We start from the raw sequence: 23,539 nt of genomic DNA, 5'->3' as shown, positions 1-23,539 counted from the left end.
TTGAGTAAACCAGTTGATATAACCTGCCTCTCTGTATATCATGTTACCAATGGTGTAGATATCGTTGTAATCGGGTATGAGTACATGGCCAGTAAACTGACACAACTTTATTCCATGGAAGCATTAACAACTTGAACACAGTACTTAAGTAACATTCAGGAGGAACCAATTCTGTACAAAAAGAGCTGTAGCCATGCACAAGGAGAACTGAGACCTAGTATTAAGTTGGCTAGCCTTAAATAGACTGGCGCCCAAGGCTCTCTCACTGTCTTTCTCTCTCACTCACTGACACACTCTGTGCCCACCTTCCAGTGTCAAACCATATGGCAACACCGGTAATGCCAGGGCTGTTTCCATGTCAACCACAGACATCAGCCCCTGGTGACGTCGCTCGCGGTGCTGATGATACTGGTATCAGCGGTTGATCGGGGACAGGTGGTGGAATCCCTGATGATGGTGTCAGAAGCAATAGAGGAACTACTGGTTTGGCACCAAGGATGGCTGCCCTCGCCTGAATGGGAGTGGAGTACTGGCAGCAGCAGGTAATGTGACGCCTGATGTGGATGGGCTCGGAGGCAATGGTGTTACATAGGGGTGACCTGCCAGCCACACGAAGGCAGAGCTCATCATGGTGCCTCGAGCAGAGGCTGTCCATCATGCAGATGTTGCAGAGACCACTCCAGGCATCTGGCAACGACAACCGGAATCCATGTAGAGTGACATCTAAAACCGCACACTGAGACAGCCACACCTGCTGGAAGAGGCACAGCAGCTGCATGGGTTGATGTCCAGGTGGAGAATGCAGAAGTTGTAGCAGTTTCTTCACCTGGCACCCATGGAGTAGCTCTGCAGTGTTCTTCTTGCTGAGCAGTGTGAAATGGTACAAGGAGAGAAACCAATCAAAGGCAAAGTTGGACGAAGAGTTGGCAAAATACTTTTTCATCTGAGTTTTGAACATTCGCACTAGGCATTCTGCCTCGCCATTAGATCGTGGATGAAATGGCGGGGCAAGGATGTGATGGATACCGTGGGAATCACAAAATGACACATCCTCTTGGGATCAAAATTGTGGACCATTATCACACACTAATATCCAGTTCACCTGGTCCTCATCAAGCCAAAAATCCACCTTTCTCAATTTTGACCTCCACCACAAAGATGGCTACATCAGTACCACCATCCACATCAAACCTACCAACCACCAAAATACCTCCACTCTGATGTCTGCCACTCATTCCATACCAAGAAGCCCTTCGTTACAGCCTAGCCACACATGCCATTGAATCTGTAGTGATGAGCAGTCCCTCTCTAAATATGCTAAGGGTCTCACTGAGGTCTTCATGGACCAAAATTATCCTCCTAACGTTATCCAGAAACGCACCTCCCATGTCTCGTCCTTACAGTCACCTACCACCTCTTACACACCCACTGTCTGCGCACAAAGGAAAATTCCTCTTATGACTCAGTACCATCCAGGACTGGAGCAACTGAATCACATTCTCTCTCCAGGGTTTAAGTACCTCTCACTGCAACCTGAAATGAGGAATTTCCTACCCACTATCCTTCCCACCCCTCCCACAATGGTATTCTGCCACCTACCAAACCTACACAATATCCTCATCCATCCCCTCTACATATCTGTTCCCAAACCCTTGTCTCACGGCTCATATCCCTGTAATATGACCTAGATGCAAGACCTGTCCCATACATCCTCCCACCACCACCTACTCCAGATTGGTCACAAGCATCACCTATCCCATCAAAGGGAAGACTATTTGTAAAAGCAGTCATATGAGGTACAAGCTAAGCTGAAAACACTCTTCTGCATTCTATGTAAGCATGACAGCCAACAAGCTGTCTGTCAGTATAAATGTCTACCAATAAACTGTGGCCAAAAAGCACTGGACGACCAGTTGCTGAGCACGCTGTTCATCATAATGTTGTTCATTTTAATGATTGGTTCACAGCCTGTGCCATCTGGAGCCTTCCTATTAACAACTAGCCTTTTTTATTTGTACAGGTTGGAACTCTCTCCGCAGCACATCATTCATTCCCACAATCCGCTTATCCTCAACACTGGCTAGGCCATGTGTTCCACCTGCCTATTCCCTTCACTGCTCCCACTCTAGCTCTACACATGCCTTATATTCCACCAACACATCTATAGTCATTTCCCTGCTCTGCTTCTTTGCTTAGAACTGGTTTTCCATCTGAGCTCTTGATATTCATACATGTGGTTCTCTTTTCTCCAAAGGTATCTTTAATTTCCCTGTAGGCAGCATCTATCTTACCTCTAGTGATATATGCTTCTACATCCTTACATTTTCCCTATAGCCATTCCTGCTTAGCCATTTGCACTCCCTGACAATTTCAGTTTTTCGACATTTGCATTCCCTTTCACATGCTTCATTTACTGCATTTTTATATTTTCTCCTTTCATCGATTAAATTAAATATCTCTTGTGTTACCCAAGGATTTCTACTAGCCCTCATCTTTTTACCTACTTGATCCTCTGCTCCCTTCACTATTTCATCTCTCAAAGCTATCCATTCTTCTTCTACTGCATTCCTTTCCCCTGTTCTTGTCAGTTGTTCCCTAATGCTCCCTCTGAAACTCTCTAGAAGCTCTGGTTCTTTGAGTTTATCCTAGTCCCAACTCCTTAAATTCCTGCCTTCTTGTTGTTTCTTCAGTTTTAATCTGCAGTTCATGACCAATAAATTGCGGTCAGAGTCCACATCTGCCCATGGAAATGTCTTACAATTTAAAACTTGGTTCCAAAATCTCTGTCTTACCATTATATAACTAATCTGAAACCTTCTGGTGTCTCCAGGTCTCTTTCATGTATACAACTTTCTTTCATGCTTCTTAAAGATGGTAGAGCACTTGCCCGCGAAAGGCAAAGGTCCTGAGTTCGAGTCTCGGTCGGGCACATAGTTTTAATCTGCCAGGAAGTTTCATATCAGCGCACACTCCGCTGCAGAGTGAAAATCTCATTCTGGAAACATCCCCCAGGCTGTGGCTAAGCCATGTCTCCGCAGTATTCTTTCTTTCAGGAGTGCTAGTTCTGCAAGGTTCGCAGGAGAGCTTCTGTAAAGTTTGGAAGGTAGGAGACGAGATACTGGCAGAAGTGAAGCTGTGAGGACCGGGCGTGAGTCGTGCTTCGGTACCTCAGATGGTAGAGCACTTGCCGGCGAAAGGCAAAGGTCCCGAGTTCGAGTCTCGATCGGGCACACAGTTTTAATCTGCCAGGAAGTTTCATTAATTAACTACTTTTGTTGCATATTCAGAAATTCTTTTACAGAATAGAAACAGTGCTTTATTACAAATGTCTTTAGTTCAATTTTAAATTTTGGATACATAACAATTTTTGTTTCCTCCAATATCTTATTGTGTAGTATTACACCAAAGTTAATTATGATTCTCTGATATGCTGTAGTTTTTGGTGAGTATTTGATTTCCCTCTGGTACAACAGTTGTGTACATTTTTGTTTTGTAGTAGTTTGTCTCTTTTCAAGACGTAGTCTCTAGGGAACAATACAGTTTCATAAATGAACAAGCTTGGAACAATCAGAACACCAAGTGTAGTAAAATGAAATTTACCGGACTCCATCTTTTTAACGCCACTCTTTCTTGCGTTCTAAAAACCTTTATGCTGTTTGTTGAGTGTCCCCAGAAAATGATCTCATATTGAAGCAGAAAGCAGAACTGTGCATAATATGCCTGTTTTGCTTATTGTAGACTTTAATATTTTTAGACTACAGCACATGGATGAGAGTTTCCAACACAAGTTATAACTGTGTGTGTCCTACACAAACCCAAAAATTTTGTGACACTTAAATCTTCTAGGGAGTAATATTTTAACTCAGGCATTTGGTTAGATGAAGGAAATAAATGAAAACTGATAAACTTCCAGTTAGCAATATACTGGTGTCAGTGGCAAATATAATAATTTTTGGGGGGACTCATACACTCCTGGAAATTGAAATAAGAACACCGTGAATTCATTGTCCCAGGAAGGGGAAATTTTATTGACACATTCCTGGGGTCAGATACATCACATGATCACACTGACAGAACCACAGGCACATAGACACAGGCAACAGAGCATGCACAATGTCGGCACTAGTACAGTGTATATCCACCTTTTGCAGCAATGCAGGCTGCTATTCTCCCATGGAGACGATCGTAGAGATGCTGGATGTAGTCCTGTGGAACGGCTTGCCATGCCATTTCCACCTGGCGCCTCAGTTGGACCAGCATTCGTGCCGGACGTGCAGACCGCGTGAGACGACGCTTCATCCAGTCCCAAACATGCTCAATGGGGGACAGATCCGGAGATCTTGCTGGCCAGGGTAGTTGACTTACACCTTCTAGAGCACGTTGGGTGGCACGGGATACATGCGGACGTGCATTGTCCTGTTGGAACAGCAAGTTCCCTTGCCGGTCTAGGAATGGTAGAACGATGGGTTCGATGACGGTTTGGATGTACCGTGCACTGTTCAGTGTCCCCTCGACGATCACCAGTGGTGTACGGCCAGTGTAGGAGATCGCTCCCCACACCATGATGCCGGGTGTTGGCCCTGTGTGCCTCGGTCGTATGCAGTCCTGATTGTGGCGCTCACCTGCACGGCGCCAAACACGCATACGACCATCATTGGCACCAAGGCAGAAGCGACTCTCATCGCTGAAGACGACACGTCTCCATTCGTCCCTCCATTCACGCCTGTCGCGACACCACTGGAGGCGGGCTGCACGATGCTGGGGCGTGAGCGGAAGATGGCCTAACGGTGTGCGGGACCGTAGCCCAGCTTCATGGAGACGGTTGCGAATGGTCCTCGCCGATACCCCAGGAGCAACAGTGTCCCTAATTTGCTGGGAAGTGGCGGTGCGGTCCCCTACGGCACTGCGTAGGATCCTACGGTCTTGGCGTGCATCCGTGCGTCGCTGCGGTCCGGTCCCAGGTCGACGGGCACGTGCACCTTCCGCCGACCACTGGCGACAACATCGATGTACTGTGGAGACCTCACGCCCCACGTGTTGAGCAATTCGGCGGTACGTCCACCCGGCCTCCCGCATGCCCACTATACGCCCTCGCTCAAAGTCCATCAACTGCACATACGGTTCACGTCCACGCTGTCGCGGCATGCTACCAGTGTTAAAGACTGCGATGGAGCTCCGTATGCCACGGCAAACTGACTGACACTGACTGCGGCGGTGCACAAATGCTGCGCAGCTAGCGCCATTCGACGGCCAACACCGCGGTTCCTGGTGTGTCCGCTGTGCCATGCGTGTGATCATTGCTTGTACAGCCCTCTCGCAGTGTCCGGAGCAAGTATGGTGGGTCTGACACACCGGTGTCAATGTGTTCTTTTTTCCATTTCCAGGAGTGTATATCCAACAAAGTTGTCCACATAAATCAAGATGATCAGTGGACCTACGATTGAGCCCTGGTAATTCACTAGAAAGGAAGTAGTTGTTTCTTGTTTTGTTCTTACGTTAGTGTTGAATTCATAGTGAAGTGATACCGCCTGCGGTTTCTTAGGTACGAACACAGCCACCTATGTGCTGCACCTCTTACGCCTTGACTTTCTAATTTTTCAAGCAGAATGTTAGGGTCTAGGACATAGAAGGCCTTTGATAGGTCTACGAAAGTACCTTCAGTTAATTTATGTTGATCAAGGGATTTTAAAAACTGCTATCTGTGTAGATTTAGACTTGCTAAACCCATGTTGTTGTACAGTAAGAGGTGAATATTTATTTATAAAACTTAAAAGCCTGTCATAAAAGAGTTTTTCTAGAATTTTTGAGAATGAACATAGGTGTGACACAGGTCGGTAGTTCGATATTTGATCAGAAGGGTCTTTTTTTTTAGCACCGGTGAAACTTGTGCTATTTTGAGAACATCTGGAAAGTCACAAGTTTCTAGAGAGAGGTTGAAAATTTTTGCCAATGGTTTTGCTATGTGGTGAGCACATGCTTCTAATGTGAAATCAGGTACTTCATTAAGGCCACTTGACATTTTATTGCTTAATGATTTAATTTTACTTATAATTTCACTGGGATTTGTTTCATGAACATACATAGAGAAATCCATGATCACTGATTTGCTGGAGAAACTTCACAGTACTAGAATGAGGTCTTCAGCTAGTGAAGTGGAATATTCATTGAATTTTGTCATGACAGATTATTGTGTCTGTGACTTTTGAGCCCTCTAATGTTAATGATACATTCTTCTTTTTCTTCTGTCTCTCTTTTTTCTTTTTTTAAACTGAGCTACAAGTTTCTTTTTTTTGTAACTGTCCGCATGTTTCTCATTTTGTTAGATGAGTTTTTTTTATCAAACTGTCATTCAACATAGTTTTTGCCTCTCTGACTGCTCTACCGTAGACTCTTTTGTAGACTTTAGAATAATCTGTGAATTCTTGGGAAACTCTCCACTTTTTATAACAATACTGCAGGAATCTGTTTCTCTCACTGAAATTTTCATGCCTTTAGTTACCCTTGCTTATTGTTGTTAGGTTCTATTGTTTTTACTTCTTTTGGAAATGCTTCATTACAATAGTCAAGAAGTATATTGTGGAAACTCATGTACATGCTATCAACATTGTCCCTAAAGGAGATGCTGTCCCAATTTTCCTAGGCCAATAAGAAATTAAAAGTTCTAACATTACCTTCAGAAAACTACTTTTTTGCAACTGCTGCTATCTGTTGGCATTTCTACACACAGCAGCTGTGCTCATGATCACTATAACCCATGCTCAGTACCTACATGTGAATTTGTAACTTGTGTCTGAGATGAATATTTGGTCAATGATGGAGTTTGTACATTTTGTTAATCTTGTTGGGCAGTGTATTGAGGGGATTATATTGAATGTGTTTGTCAGATTTATGAAAGCATCTCTGGTATAACTGTCTTTTGAAAAATCAATATTGTATCTTTCAGATACTGATCCTGTTCAGTAGGTCATGTAGTTTGCTCATTAAGACTAACAGACTTCCACTTGGTGCTCTGTATATGTTAAAAATTATGAAATTAAGGTCTCGCAGTTTAGTACTGGAAAGTTCAAAGTCTTTTTCAATTGGGTCAGTATAACTTTTATTGACATCACAGAAATTTGTTTGCTCTTTCACAAAGATAGCAGATTGGCTGTGCTTTGAGAGCTTTTGTCTAAAATGACTGGATAATGCATATCCTGAGATTGAGGTTAATTTTATTTTGACATTTTGTGGCCAATGTTTAGTAATGCAAATTATGTCTACATTTAGTTTATAGTGGAGTTGCGCTTACAAAACGGTAATTTTATTCATGAGTGACTGAAGGTTATGATGTAATACAGAAAAATCTGGGCATTTGGAAACTTTAGTTGAAGTGCTTCCATGTTCATTATCTAACAGGATTTCTAAGACTGCAGTGACGATAAAAAATTTTCGATGTCTTTCTTGTGCGTGGCTTCTGCTTGCTTGTGGCAATCAACAGGTGAGTTAACATGTACAAGTTTTGCTTTGTTCACCTCTGTCCTCTTCAGTTTAAACCATCTCATAATTTGCATTTGACTGAGTATCTGATTGTTTGCTTCTGGCCTATTCAATTTAAACCACTTGGTAATCTGCGATGACACTTTTGGTTGTAACTCGTCTGAAACATCTCATACTTTCCATTTGTTTGCCATTTGTCCTTTTCTCTTAACTCTTCCTCAAAATGCAAGGATTTTTTTTTTTTTCTTGCTAGTAATTAATTTCTTAAAATGAATAGTACATAATTCTGTGATACACTTGTTTGCAACACTAATTTCACAGTTCATTCACACATGACCAGGGTGGTAAATCATGATGATGTGGGTTATTCACAATGAGTACAATTGTATGAAGACGAATGGAAACACTAGTAGAAGCCGACCTCGGGGAAGATCAGTTTGGATTCCGTAGAAATGTTGGAACACATGAGGCAATACTGACCCTACGACTTATCTTAGAAACTAGATTAAGGAAGGGCAAACCTACATTTCTAGCATTTGTAGACTTAGAGAAAGCTTTTGATAATGTTGACTGGAATACTCTCTTTCAAATTCTGAAGGTGGCAGGGGTAAAATACAGGGAGCGAAAGGCTATTTACAATTTGTACAGAAAGCAGATGGCAGTTATAAAAGTCGAGGGACATGAAAGGGAAGCAGTGGTGGGGAAGGGAGTGAGACAGGGTTGTAGTCTCTCCCCGATGTTATTCAATCTGTATATTGAGCAAGCAGTGAAGGAAACAAAAGAAAAATTCGGAGTAGGTATTAAAATCCATGGAGAAGAAATAAAAACTTTGAGGTTCGCCGATGACATTGTAATTCTGTCAGAAACAGCAAAGGACTTGGAAGAGCAGTTGCACAGAATGGATAGTGTCTTGAAAGGAGGATATAAGATGAACATCAACAAAAGCAAAACGAAGATAATGGAATGTAGTCGAATTAAGTCAGGTGATGCTGAGGGAATTAGATTAGGAAATGAGACACTTAAAGTAGTAAAGGAATTTTGCTATTTGGGGAGCAAAATAACTGATGATGGTCGGAGTAGAGAGGATATAAAATGTAGACTGGCAATGGCAAGGAAAGCGTTTCTGAAGAAGAGAAATTTGTTAACATCAAGTGTAGATTTAAGTGCCAGGAAGTCATTTTTGAAAGTATTTGTATGGAGTGTAGCCATGTATGGAAGTGAAACGTGGACGATAAATAGTTTGGACAGGAAGAGAATAGAAGCTTTTGAAATGTAGTGTTACAGAAGAATGCTAAAGACTAGATGGGTAGATCACATAACTAATGAGGAAGTATTGAATAGGATTGGTGAGAAGAGAAGTTTGTGGCACAACTTGACTAGAAGAAGGGATCGCTTGGTAGGACATATTCTGAGGCATCAAGGGATCACCAATTTAGTATTGGAGGGCAGCGTGCAGGGTAAAAATCGTAGAGGGAGACCAAGAGATGAATACACTAAGCAGATTCAGAAGGATGTAGGTTGCGGTAGGTACTGGGAGATGAAGAAGCTTGCACCAGATAGAGTAGCATGGAGAGCTGCATCAAACCAGTCTCAGGACTGAAGACCACAACAACAACAACAACAACAACATTTGTATGAATTAAATTATTTAAACATTTCTTCATTTCTGTATTAACCTTGTACTTCTCATCATTTGGGACTCCTATTAACATGACAAAAGTGTGTTTTGTACATATATTGAAAAGTAATTGCTAAGGCAAAATGACAGTTTAATACGACAGTCTGATAACAGTGCTATGTGGCTATATGTGAAGAGTGAAATAGGGAAGAGATGTGAAGAATAACCCAGTGGAAAAGGGGCACATGCCACCTAAGTATGTTGTGTCAGGAAATGGTAATTAAGGAGATATGATTTTGTACAGTTATGTGATGACCTGCTATGATACCAACAGTTGTTACAGTAATTAGATGGTGTTTCGCAAATACTATTAAATAGTAGGCCACTTTCTTACAATTTAAAGTACAGAAAATGAAATCTTTGACATGTAGGCACATTACAAATCATGTCATTAATAGTCAAACTACTCAGCAATGTTTTCCTGTTCCACTGTATCACCACTACCATCACTTATCAATGACTGATAGAAACTTGAATATACTGGAGGCACAAATTGCAGTAAGCTTTGAAGGTGCTTGAACTCTGTTGCCTTAATTTGACGTCCATTTCGATACTTAGGAACTAACTGGCAAGCTTCGTAAATCATCCGTGACACTTCTGTAAACTAAGTCACACAGGTTTCTCAGTCTGATTGTGTGAATATCTGATATATACAGAATGTTCACCACTCATTAATCTAAAAACCATTGTGTTTCAGATGTCTGCAGGCCTTTTGTCAACAGTAACGTTATGTTTGACAATACTGTTCATTATAGATGACAAAGACATGAAGTCGTCATTCTTCATTTCAGCCACAATGAATGGGTTCTTTTGCTTGCTCTTCCTTATAAGTTCACCCCATTTTGCTGGAGTGTACACAGTGTGTGTCTTTCTTTTCAGCTTCTCAATAACTCCAAAATCCCTGTCACATGCACCAGGAAGGAGAAATTTGTGCTCAACAACATCAAAACATTTTTTTATCTGGGAGGTACAATCACAGACCTAGGATAATATAGTTTTTATTTTGTCCAGTACACAAATCAGAATAAATGATGAGCCTTCGATGATGCTCTTCCTTCACCATGTCTAAAGCCCCTCTAGATGCAGCATTCTTGGACAAGACACACGTCACTACCTCCTCAACACTACAATGGTGAATACATAAATTATATGTCCAAAGTTGTCTCTTATAAAAAACTGTTTCTGTTGAAATATATGGTGTTGGCAATGCTTGTTGCAAGTCCCTGCACAAAATGAGTGCATCACTACCATCCTGTTTTGACTCATTTGAGTCACTTTTCAGAGCACTATATGCAGCTTCAGCATTCTCAAGGTGTAGTTTGATATCTGTGGATTCGGTGTTATTACATGCCTTATCAGAATCACAAATACGACATGTATCACTCAACGGCAATTTAAAACCAATATTACATTCCATGTTCAGAATGGTTTCATACACATGTTGTTTCACTGGGATTTCATCTGTATTTTTAAGATCTTCACAGTACAAACAAGACATTCCAGCAATCGAGTAAACAGAGGTTATGTAGGACTTGTTCGGATTCTGCATTCTACTATAATGTGATGTGACCTGGGAAACATTTCAACGTTATTTCTAACCTTATTTTTTCTCTCGCTTTCAATGTCATGAGGTCTGTTAGAATGCTTGCCTCATCTATCCTGTCTAGGTGTATGTACAAATACATGTGTTGTAGATTGATGACTCTCAGGGTCACAATCTACATTGCTATGGACAGTCCTCAAACGTTTAACAGAAATGGCATGAACAGCTAGAAATGCAGTCCTACACACTTCAACCTCAGTAACTGGAGTTCCATGAATAAAATACCTTAAAGAAACCTTCCTCTGGCTTACGGTTGGAAACTTTCTCTTCTTTGGATACACTTTTTGCACTTATTAGGCCGCACTAATCCAAATAAATAAGCATTTTACTTATTATAATCTCCCAACCAATAAAACTCAATAAATATCACCTCCTTCAGTTCTTCATTCAATTTTGAGTATATGCAGAAACTAGTTTTGCAGCATGGGTCACTGGCACTATGAAACACTTTCTCAGGCACAATCTTATTCTTTTCCATTGTTTCTTAACCTTTTCCTTTCATTATCTTTCCACTCATTTGTACTGCTGCATTTTCTCCATGAGTAACATTAATAGCAACACCTATTGCCATCATCTTGGAAACATAAGAAGAACATTTAAGGAACACTTTCTGATTGGCTTTCCGAAACCAAGTCAACCAATGAGATGAATCAACTCGTGAGCAAAGGTTGGCCTCTTTTCCTCTGGGAATGTGTCAGTCCTGAATAACAGCAAATATAATAAGCTCTCTTTAAAGGAACAGGCACATGCCACTGTGTTAGAAGTTCCCACCTACGATGCTAGATGGCATCAGCTGTCTTCCTGTACCAAAATCACTGTGCAGGTGGCATGTGCCCCTTTTCCACTAGGCCCCTCAATCCTTAAAAGCACAGAAATGTTAATACTGAAACAGGAAATTTGCCAAATTATATACACAATTTTTTCATTAATGAAACAACAACTTCACTGAGCTCTTAATTCAAGAATCAAGAAAAAACAGGATATTCAAATAATTTGCGGGAAAGCAGCTGGGTTTTTTGACAACTGCTGATATGTCAACACGTGTACACCTTGTCATTTCTAAGTCAAAACTTCAGCAAGGAAGCACTTACTTGTGCAGTTTTCTTGAAAATTAAAGGGTGTGCACCTTACAAAATATGAGTGACTGATGACAACATCACCCAGCTACATTTCTGTAAGTTATTTGAATCTTGTATGCACTGGAAGAAACTCGTGTCTCAAAAACCAGGATGTTCAAAAGTTATCTCTAACAAGACTGTAGATCCAATAAACAAACACAAACTGTTAAAGATGATAAAAAGATTGAAACCTGAAATGTCGGCAGTGCTAGATGGGGTACCAGTGTCTGTCATAATCAGAAATGCTCCACAGATTGCAAAGTCACTGCCAATTCATAATGTAGTGAAGAAAGGTTTCTTGAAAGTTAGAAAATATGAGAAGAGAAACCATTACTTAAAAATGGTAACAAGCATAAGGCGGAAAATTATCAGTCAATATCACTCCTTCTGGCATTCTCCAAAACATTAGAAAAATCGATGAAGCATCGAATCAACAAATATCTAAATGACCACAAGTTACTAAACAGTAATCAGTAGGCAAAAACACAGAAATGGCAGTAATGTGCTTCACTGAACAAGTAATCAAAAATCTTTAAAAAAGCAATAATGATGTTGTTGTTGTTGTGGTCTTCAGTCCTGAGACTGGTTTGATGCAGCTCTCCACGCTACTCTATCCTGTGCAAGCTTCTTCATCTCCCACTACCTACTGCAGCCTACATCCTTCTGAATCTGCTTAGTGTATTCATCTCTTGGTATCCCTCTACAAGTTTTACCCTCCACGCTGCCCTCCATTACTAAATTTGTGATTCCTTGATGCCTCAGAATATGTCCTACCAACCGATCCCTTCTTCTAGTCAATTTGTGCCACAAACTACTCTTCTCCCCAATTCTATTCAATACCTCCTCATTAGTTATGTGATCTACCCAGCTAATCTTCAGCATTCTTCTGTAGCACCACATTTCCAAAGCTTCTATTCTCTTCTTGTCCAAACTATTTATCGTCCATGTTTCACTTCCATACATGGCCACACTCCATACAAATACTTTCAGAAACGACTTCCTGACACTTAAATCAATACTTGATGTTAACAAATTTCTCTTCTTCAGAAACGCTTTCCTTGCCATTGCCAGTCTACATTTTATATCCTCTCTACTTCGACCATCATCAGTTATTTTGCTCCCCAAATAGCAAAACTCCTTTACTACTTTAAGTGTCTCATTTCCTAATCTAATTCCCTCAGCATCACCTGACTTAATTCGACTACACTCCAATATCCTCGTTTTGCTTTTGTTGATGTTCATCTTATATCCTCCTTTCAAGACACTATCCATTCTGTTCAACTGCTCTTCCAAGTCCTTTGCTGTTTCTGACAGAATTACAATGTCATCGGCGAACCTCAAAGTTTTTATTTCTTCTCCATGGATTTTAATACCTACTCCGAATTTTTCTTTTGTTTTCTTCACTGCTTGCTCAATATACAGATTGAATAACATCGGGGAGAGACTACAACCCTGTCTCACTCCCTTCCCCACCACTGCTTCCCTTTCATGTCCCTCGACTTTTATAACTGCCATCTGCTTTCGGTACAAATTGTAAATAGCCTTTCGCTCCCTGTATTTTACCCCTGCCACCTTCAGAATTTGAAAGAGAGTATTCCAGTCAACATTGTGAAAAGCTTTCCCTAAGTCTACAAATGCTAGAAACGTAGGCTTGCCTTTCCTGAATCTTTCTTCTAAGATAAGTCGTAGGGTCAGTATTGCCTCACATGTTCCAACATTTCTACGGAATCCAAACTGATCTTCCCCGAGGTCGTCTTCTACCAGTTTTTCCATTCGTCTGTAAATAATTCGTGTTAGTATTTTGCAGCTGTGAGGTCGTCTTCTACCAGTTTTTCCATTCGTCTGTAAATAATTCGTGTTAGTATTTTGCAGCTGTGAGTTATTAAACTGATAGTTCGGTAATTTTCACATCTGTCAACATCTGCTTTCTTTGCGATTGGAATTATTATATTCTTCTTGAAGTCTGAGGGAATTTCGCCTGTCTCGTACATCTTGCTCACCAGATGGTAGAGTTTTGTCAGGACTGGCTCTCCCAAGGCTGTCAGTAGTTCTAATGGAATGTTATCTTCTCCTGGGGCCTTGTTTCGACTCAGGTCTTTCAGTGCTCTGTCAAACTCTTCACACAGTATCATATCTCCCATTTCATCTTCATTTACATTCTCTTTCATTTCCATAATATTGTCCTTAAGAACATCGCCCCTGTATAGACCCTCTATATACTCCTTCCACCTTTCTGTTTTCCCTTCTTTGCTTAGAACTGGGTTTCCATCTGAGCTCTTGATATTCATGCAAGTGGTTCTCTTTTCTCCAAAGGTCTCTTTAATTTTCCTGTAGGCAGTATCTATCTTACCCCTAGTGAGATAAGCCTCTACATCCTTACATTTGGCCTCTAGCCATCCCTGGTTAGCCATTTTGCACTTCCTGTCGATCTCATTTTTGAGACGTTTGTATTCCTTTTTGCCTGCTTAATTTACTGCATTTTTGTATTTTCTCCTTTCATCAATTAAATGCAGTATCTCTTCTGTTACCCAAGGATTTCTACTAGCCCTCGTCTTTTTACCTACTTGATCCTCTGCTGCCTTCAGTATTTCATCCCTCAAAGCTACCCATTCTTCTTCTACTGTATTTCTTTCTCCCATTCCTGTCAATTGTTCCCTTATGCTCTCCCTGAAACTCTGTGCAACCTCTGGTTCTTTCAGTTTATCGAGGTCCCATCTCCTTAAATTCCCACCTTTTTGCAGTTTCTTCAGTTTTAATCTACAGTTCATAACCAATAGATTGTGGTCAGAGTCTACATCTGCCCCTGGAAATGTCTTACAATTTAAAACCTGGTACATATATCTCCTTCTCACCATTATATAATCTATCTGAAACCTTCTAGTGTTTCCAGGGTTCTTCCACGTATACAACCTTCCTTCATGATTCAATAATGTAGCAGGAGTTAATTTACATATCTCCAAAGCATCTAACACTGTTAATCATGGTATTGTTTTAGAAAAACAGGAAGCATTGTGTATTAGGGTCTGCCAAAAGGTGGTTTGAATCATACCTTTGAAGCTGAACACAACTTGTGCATTTGATGCCACTTTACTCCAATTGCACAATCCATTTAGTTTCAGATGCAAAAGAGTGGAAATAGGGGTACCACAAGGCAGTATCCTAAGTGGCATATTATTTCCCCTCTACATAAATTATGTACGTACCCCAGATAGAGCTACCAATTTCATGCTATTCACAATTACAGATAAAGTTCTCAACTCTGTCCATTTTTGATTTAATGCAAACAGATTGGTACTAAATATAAATTAAACAAATTACTTTCAGTTTGGAAAAATAAGTCATAATGTAAATCTAAATCTGATGCTGGGTGAAAAAGCCATAGACAGATCTCAATTTTAATCACCAAGTAATAAAATTCACACAGTTACCCAATTCAGTCAGTTTTGCTATTAGAATTATAGAAAATGTTTGAATCTCAGAAGGTGCTGCCAGGATTGCATATTTTGACTATTTTCAGTCTCTTGCTACATACATAATATCACCATATGCTACCTAAAATAAATTTATAAATTTCTTTGTTGCAGAAAAGGACTATCCAAATAACAACACACAATCTTCCACAGACATGCGGGAAACCTGTATTGAGAAAGCTTAAAAAGCTAACAATATCTTTAATATACGAGATGTCTGCTTGTGTCTGTGTATGTGCGGATGGATATGTGTGTGTGTGCGAGTCTACACCTGTCCTTTTTTCCCCCTAAGGTAAGTCTTTCCGCTCCCGGGACTGGAATGACTCCTTACCCTCTCCCTTAAAACCCACATCCTTTCGTCTTTCCCTCTCCTTCCCTCTTTCCTGATGAAGCAACCGTTGGTTGCGAAAGCTTGAATTTTGTGTGTATGTTTGTGTTTGTTTGTGTGTCTATCGACCTGCCAGCACTTTCGTTTGGTAAGTCACATCATCTTTGTTTTTAGATATATTTTTCCCACGTGGAATGTTTCCCTCTATTATATCCAAATACAAATGTGTTTTATATATCTGGTATTACCTTGGATTGTTTCAGACAAATGCTGACTTTTGTAGTTACACTGCCCGAAATACCACAGCAGCATTTCATACACAGCAAACAAAAAGAACTAAACTACAAAGGCTTATGAGCATGTCCACATTAAGCTTTACAACAGACTGACAGTCTAAGTCAGAAATCTGCATGATGAATATAAATTTAAAGCAGAATTAAAAAAAAAATTCTACTGGAACAATGTTGTTAGTCACTGTGTGATTATGTCGAACAGTAACATTTTTTTGGGTACTGTTTGTATTAAGGCAAAACCAAAAATACTGTCTTTTGCCCCTTAACATTTTCATTATATCTACATATCTAACAGGCAGCTCTTATCACATGTAAAATCTTACTGAATCATTATTGCGCATAAAAGGATTTGCTGGCTGCAGAAGACAAAAGTAAAGACCTATAAAGAACTGAAAATGATTTTTAATAACAGCAGTATATATGTAGATAAATTTGTATTGCTATGTATTATATCACTTTATATTATTCCGTGTGTATTGTGTTATACATTATATTATATAGATTTGTATGTTCCATTTTTTTGTAATGGTTTCACATAAAATTTATGTGGTCATTTGCACAATGCTCATATAATATTTATTGTCTATGGATGGATAAAGAGATAAATAAATATTAAGTATCATCTATAGCCTCTAGAAACTAAGAGCAACTGTGGAACTTCCTGTAGGTATAATTGAAAGGACGATTTTTTTTTTTTTCATTTCTTGGGTGAATTTTGTGTTTTGTTATCAATAACTGTATTATTTTTGCTGTACTTAGGTGCAATAACATTCTTTATTGCATGCCAATAGAGGTGTTACTTTTACTGTAATTTAAACAATTCCCGTGTAGTAAGTCTCTCCTGACCTGTGGTTCTGGGTGACTTTCCCAAAAATCTACCCCCTTTCCTAGAACTCTCCAGTCCTTTTTCTTCATCCCTCTTCCTTCCTCTTCAACCCTTCTGCCTGAAAAAGGAGCCACTGGCTCTGCAAGCTTGCCTAATTACAGCCTCCTGTTATGTGTGTGTTCTGCTGCTGCTTGGTGAGTAGATTTTTTATCCACCCAATTAAATTATTTTGTCAAAAATGGATTGTTTTTGTTGTCATATTTTACTGTTATTTGAGACAGTAAAATACTTTATTGTACACCATCTTATGTTTAATGCATATATTTAAATGTTGATATTATGAAACTATTTTGCTACAATTGTCAATTGATGGAAGTATTATTGTTGCACTTTGGAATGTTAACAGATCATTGAACCTAGCATTCCTTTTGTGAGGCACTGATGTGGTACTAATTATTATTATTGTATCCCATACGGAACACGTGGCAGCAACTGGAATTGTATAAGTATGATAAATTTATTCAGGACTACCTTAGATGGTAATACTTACTAATTTCTAACTGTCTTGTTCAATTTATTTATCTGTTTGCCTCCTGCTTCTACTGAACATATTTTGAGTTTTTGGGTTGGCACAAGTATAGCAGTATTCGGTTAGCATGGTTTCCTCTCTGCCTTTGGTTTACTGATCCTTACTATCTCCAATTGCATAAGAGCTTTATGAGGCATGTTTACTGATTAATGTCTTTACCATAGATAATAATTTACAAAAAATTGAAGATATTTATTTTCATTTCACTGTTCTTCAAGCTCTATATGTAATATGCTCTGAAACTGTTTCACTGTCAAATGGACCTTCTGGTTCTTTACTACACACAATTCCGGTTCTACCAAAACAGCAGCTTGCTTCACAAAAGAACCTATATGTAGTGTTGAAAATTCTGCTCCACCTGGGAGAAACTGTATTCTGAACCAGTATGGTATAGCATTTACACAGCCTGATGCAACAACTGGAACAGTTAAATCCTTGGTAATAAGGCCATCCAGATTGTCAATGAGAGTCATCTCCAACACTGTGGCTATTTCACTTAAATCCTGCATTTCAGTTGTGTCCAGATTGAAGTCAAGATGTTGAAATACCTGTAATGGGAAAAAAAAATGTGCACGAAATCAACAAACTTCATAAAGGCATGAAAATAAGTACTTATCAATATATGAATGTAATCTTCCGCAACAGAAAATTATTGCATAGTTGCTGTCCCAAATATTTAAGTACGACTCTCAATAGACCCTTGACAACCAGGAAACAACTCAAACTAACAGGACAAAAGTCACAATAAAGAAATAATATAGTAAGGAAACTACATGGTGTTAGCTGGGGATCTAATGCAAACAGCTTGAGAACTACAGCACAAGTTCTTGTTTATGCTGTCGAAGAATACTGTTCTCCTGTCTGTAGTACAAGCAACTATGTCAATACTATAGATATCCATCTACACATTGCAATGAGGATCATGACAAGAGCTCTTAAACCCACACCAATACTATTGCTGTCAGTACTCAGCAATATTGCCCCACTAATTCCTGATGACAATGAGCAATAACGCATGAATGAATGAAACTCAAAAGATCCAGAGACATCAGTTCATAAAAAATTGAACAATTTACTATGCAGCTGACTAAAATCTACAGGATTAATCTGGATAAGCAATGGCCAGAAACCTATGATTTAAGACGAGAATGGAGAAACCAATGGACATACTGTCGCGGGCACAAGAACATACATAAAACAGATCTATCTATCCATTCTTGGAAATGAACCAACCAAAGAAAATATGGAGCTACCTCAACCGTGTCAGAAATGGCCTTGCCATGACCAAAACAACACTACATAAGAGAGAAATGACTGATGACGACCAACAGACTGCAAAACACGGGAACCAAAAAACGAGCACATTTTGCATGATTGTCCAAAAAGAAGCTACTCTTGCAGCAGTCAGCTTGCTGGAGTCTTTTTATATGCTACTATGATGTAAACAGCTATCTCAACCTCTTTCAGCTACCACCAGTTTTCCAGCTCACAGTGTAACCACACTCAAGTTCAAATCCAAAAGCAGGGATGCCAATGAAGCACAACACTTAGAACTGAAAACAAGTTTATTAAGAACACTAACATACAGCCAGGACAGAAATAAAGGCCTGGATGGGAATGCTGCTATTTATACAAACAATGAATATTCCAGAATATACAAACATTACGGATATAAGAAATTTCAAGAACCTTCCAGAAATGATAAATACTACTAATTGCTAATGGTCAAGTTTGAACTGGTGACGTGCACTACGCTAACCACTGACTAACCACTATACCACATGCTTCCATCACAGCTCTCAGCATTGCTCTCTCTCCTGGAGAAACAGCAACCTGCTTTTTCAGTTCTCATTGAAGCTGACTACAGCACCCTGGATCTAGATCTTGTCAATGGTCCTCTGTATGGCAGCACTGGCAGATCCTTGCACTCTGGTAAAACTATCACATCCTCTTCACTAAGAAGAGCATAGGAGGCAGTCTCCCTCACTGAAGTTTTGTGATCACTGAGAGGGGTCCGCAGTTTCCTTGAATGAGAGAAGGCCCCATCATTTATCCGCATCTCAAGACTGTAGCAGGGCTTCATACGTAGGACATGGAAGACATCTCTGCACTTTCGTCCTCTTGACAAAGCTTCATAATACTCAATTTTGACTGTGATGTTCTGAAAGCAATGAAGGATACAATATGGCCGAAAGCAGCTCTCTAGTAACTTTCCCTATAGTCCCACTTTCTGCAGAGACATAAAAATCCACACCAAGTTTCCAAGTCTTCTGGGCTGTATCTCATTGGCCATTCCTTGGTGTTTCAGGTGCTCTCAGTCTTTCTCCTGTGTGTCCAGGGTCTGTATGTAAGCCACTTGCCTTACTTCTTCAGTCCTGGTGATGAGGTGCTTTCACATAGTCATCCTAAGTATCAGCTGGCTGAAATGGAATCAGTGTATCCACAAATGTTTCAGACCAGTGACCATGGGGCAGAAAGAACAGTGTGAAGCCTGTAGTGCCTAGCTTTGCTGTGCTGTATGGGAATGTCAAGACGGGTACTACTGTATCCCAATTTCTCTAATCAACATTAGTGTAAACCGAGGATGCACCTGGTGCCTTATTAAAGTGTTTTATGAGGCCATTTGTCTGTAAGTGGTAGGCGGTTGTCATCATGTGGGTGATACCACATGTGAAATTACCTCTGATATTCGTCTCGAATGGATCATCACACGGGGTGCTCCGTGCTTCAAAATAATGTATTCTCTGAGGAACTTTGCAATTTCTGGAGCTTCAGCAACCGACACAACTTTGGTGACAGTGTAGCAGGTAAGGTAGTCAGTGCGGACTATTACCCTCAACTAAGAGCTTAATTCCAATTTTGTGAAATGGTGCTGCTGCATGCAGAATTGGTACCAAATGGCCCAGAAATAACTGCAGTACTTGCTTCCATTGCTGGCATTGCCTACAATGGCCCAAATAGTGTCTAGTGCATCAGTACAGACCTGGCCAGTGATACCTGTGCTGATTCTGACTACGGTATTCAAAAATCTCAGGTGACCAGATGTAGCAGCATAGTGGAAGTACTTCAGAACAGCTGGTCATAAATGAGCTGTCATGTTGAGCTAACATTTCTGCCCCTTTGGATCACGCCATGTTCTTTTTATTAATTGTAATTCTCCCTTGGTCAGTTCTTCCTTCTTCAAGGCTTCTATGTTTTCAGCAGTGCTGGATCTTGCCTCTATCTGGCAGCAATGTCGTTTAGTGCAGCAATGACTGATATTTCATCCATGCTGCTGTGTTCTGCCAAATGATTCCTTGCAAGACAGTCAGCATTTTAGTACTTGTGTGTGCTTTTCTATAGCACTGTGATGTCACTTTTCTATAGCACTGTGATGTCATACTCCTGAAGCCTCAGTGTCCATTTTACCAGTCGACTCCACGTATTCTTCCAACCAGTCAGGGGGACTGATGACCTTAGCTGTTTAGTCCCCCTTAAACATCCCAACAACCAACCAACCAACCAACCAGTCAAACATAAAAATAAGGGGGGGTTCAAAACAATGGTGAACAACTGCAAGATGCTCTTTCTTAGTTGCAGAGTAGTTCATCACAGACTGTAAGTATAAGATATCACCTTTTCACAATCTTCCTGAATTTGTACTAAAACTGCACCTATACCATGACTGCTAATGTTGGTCTTAAGTTCTATCTCATCACTCTCAACATGCAGTGCTAGGACTGGAGATGTTAGTGCCTCTTTAAGGGCAAGGAGAGATGTTTCTTGCACCTTGTTCCACGAAATTTTGACATCTCCCTGTAGTTGTTCTTGCAAGGGATGTGTCAGTCAGTGTATGGAAGTTCTTTATAAATTGTCAGTAATACAACTGCATTCTGAGAAAATTTCCCACATCATGACTGTCCCAAAAAATGGAAAATCTGTGATTGCTCTTATTTTCTTTGAATCAGGACGTACTCCACTGCCACTCACTAGGTGCCCCAAGATATTTATTTCTTGGGCAATGAAGAGCCACTTCCTCAGATTCAGGCAGTTAAGATGTTCTTCAAATGTCTTCAAAACAATGCCAGTGTCATCCACATCATCCATTTAAGGTGTCAAAGCAAGTTGTCCATCTTATGCTCAAATGTGGCTGGAGCATTAGACAGTCACAGCAGCACAAGTTTGAAGTCATACAGGCCATCAGGTATTATGAAGGTAGTCTTCTCCCTGTCAGCCTCATCAGCCTCAATTTGCCAGTAGCCTACCATGAAACTTCCTGGAAGATTAAAACTGTGTGCCAGACCAAGACTCGAACTTGGGACCTTCGCCTTTCATGGGCAAGTGCTCTACTGACTGAGATTCCCAAGCACGAGTCGTCCTCACAGCTTTACTTCTGCCAGTACCTCATCTCCTACCTTCCAAACTTCAGAGAAGCTCTCATGCAAAACTTTCAGAAATAGCACTCCTGGAAGAAAGGATATTGTGGAGACATGGCTTAGCCACAGCCAGGGGGATGTTTCCAGAATGAAATTTCCTGGCAGAGTAAAACTGTGTGCCAGACTGCAACTTAACTCAGGACCTTTGCATTTTGCAGGCATGTGCTTACAAACTCAGCTACCCAAGCACAACTCACAACTCATTCTCACAGCAGTCGGTAGAGCACTTACCCACGAAAGGCAAAGGACCTGAGTTTGAGTCTCAGTCTGGCACATGGTTTTAATCTGCCAGGAAGTTTCATATTTGTGCACACTCTGCTGAAAAATGAAAATTTCATCCTGGAAACCAACCTCAAGCTGTGGCTAAGTCATGTCTCCCCAATATCCTTTTTCCACGAATGCTATTTCTGTAAGTTTCACAGGAGAGCATCTGCAAAGTTTGGAAGGTAGGAGATGATGTACTGGTGGAAGTAAAAGTGAGAAGATGGGTTGTGAATCATACTTGTGTAGCTCAGTCTGTAGAGCATTTGCCTGGGAAAGGGAAAGGTCCTGAGTTTGAGTCTTGGTCCGGCACACATTTTTAATTTGCCAGGAAGTTTCATATCAGTGCACATTCTGCTGCAGAGTGAATATTTCATTCAGAAGCTTACTGAATATTCATGGTTGAGAAATAGTTTTCTTCTTCCAAGCACAATATGGTGACATAAATGCATGGCAATGGATAGACATCTTTTATGATTTTGTTCAGTCATCATTGTTGGCAATCAACTCAGAAACTCCATGTGCCAGTCTTCTCCTTCACAAGGACCACACCGTAGAACCAAGGACACTCTGAAGATTCAATAATGTCATCTTGCAGCATCATCTCCATTTCTGCCCGGATTATCCATCATTCAACCAATGACACACTATACGAGCAATGGCTAATTGGTGGACAATCCATTGTGTTGATACAGTGTTTTACCGTGGACCACTTGGTTGGTCTTTTCTCCACTTCAGATCTGGAGGCACCTGATTACTGTAACAGAATGGCTAATACTCACCAGCAGTGCTCCTCAGTCTAGGCAGATCCTATTGGTAGTTTGATAGTAGGTTGCTCCCCTGCATTGTCTGCAGTGGTGGTGGAGCAGGATTCTTTATTGATGGCACGAAGCTGCCCTTCCTCAGCTAATTAGGCTGCCCCTATGCACACACCTTTTGGCATGTTGTTGCAACTCATGACAATTAGTGATCTAAAGTTCTCCTTGACTATGTATTGTACAATACTTATGATCATTGCTGGCACATAGATTTCTTTTGTGAGCCTGAGCAGCTTTCTGCAATTGACAAAAATTTCACAGTTTAAATGATTATCTTGATTCATGACCAGAACTAATCTAGCTGATGATTGTGGGACAATAATGTCTTCAGTGGCAAACAACTGCCCAGGGCAATCTTGGATATATGTACTTGCTGGAACAGTTCCATCAATCTGGAGCTCTGACCTTCTACAGTCCATGCTGTTTGTGATGCCTGCAAGAAGTCCCATTCAAGAATAACATTATGACTACATTCTGCTAAATGTCAAATTCTAAGGGTTCATTTTGTCACTAATAGTTATTTTTGTAATACATGTTCCTGTTGGCTGAATGTATTTCCCATTTGTGACATTCAGCACACCTACTTTCGTATCATAGAACACAGTTTTCTTTAACTGACAATAATAAACATTCAACGTAACAGAAAAAGAAGGTCCTGAGTTGA

At 40.4% G+C, this 23,539-nt stretch overlaps 1 protein-coding gene across 3 annotated transcripts in view; it reads right to left on the bottom strand.

The window, feature by feature from the left end:
- Positions 1-17,037: 17,037 nt before the first annotated feature.
- The window catches only part of LOC126194637 (protein arginine N-methyltransferase 9-like), a 124,401-nt gene continuing 117,899 nt past the window's right edge, over positions 17,038-23,539 (bottom strand). For all 3 annotated transcript variants that reach the window (XM_049932810.1, XM_049932808.1, XM_049932809.1), the window contains one exon: positions 17,038-17,929. In XM_049932810.1, the coding sequence (XP_049788767.1) occupies positions 17,585-17,929 (345 nt within the window). In that variant the 3' untranslated portion in view covers positions 17,038-17,584. The remainder of the gene's footprint in view (positions 17,930-23,539) is intronic.

Source organism: Schistocerca nitens, chromosome 7, assembly GCF_023898315.1.
Source record: "Schistocerca nitens isolate TAMUIC-IGC-003100 chromosome 7, iqSchNite1.1, whole genome shotgun sequence".
Classification (NCBI taxonomy): domain Eukaryota; kingdom Metazoa; phylum Arthropoda; class Insecta; order Orthoptera; family Acrididae; genus Schistocerca; species Schistocerca nitens.
The sequence above is the reverse complement of the archived record's forward strand: the minus strand, read 5'-3'. Positions and strand labels throughout refer to the sequence as shown.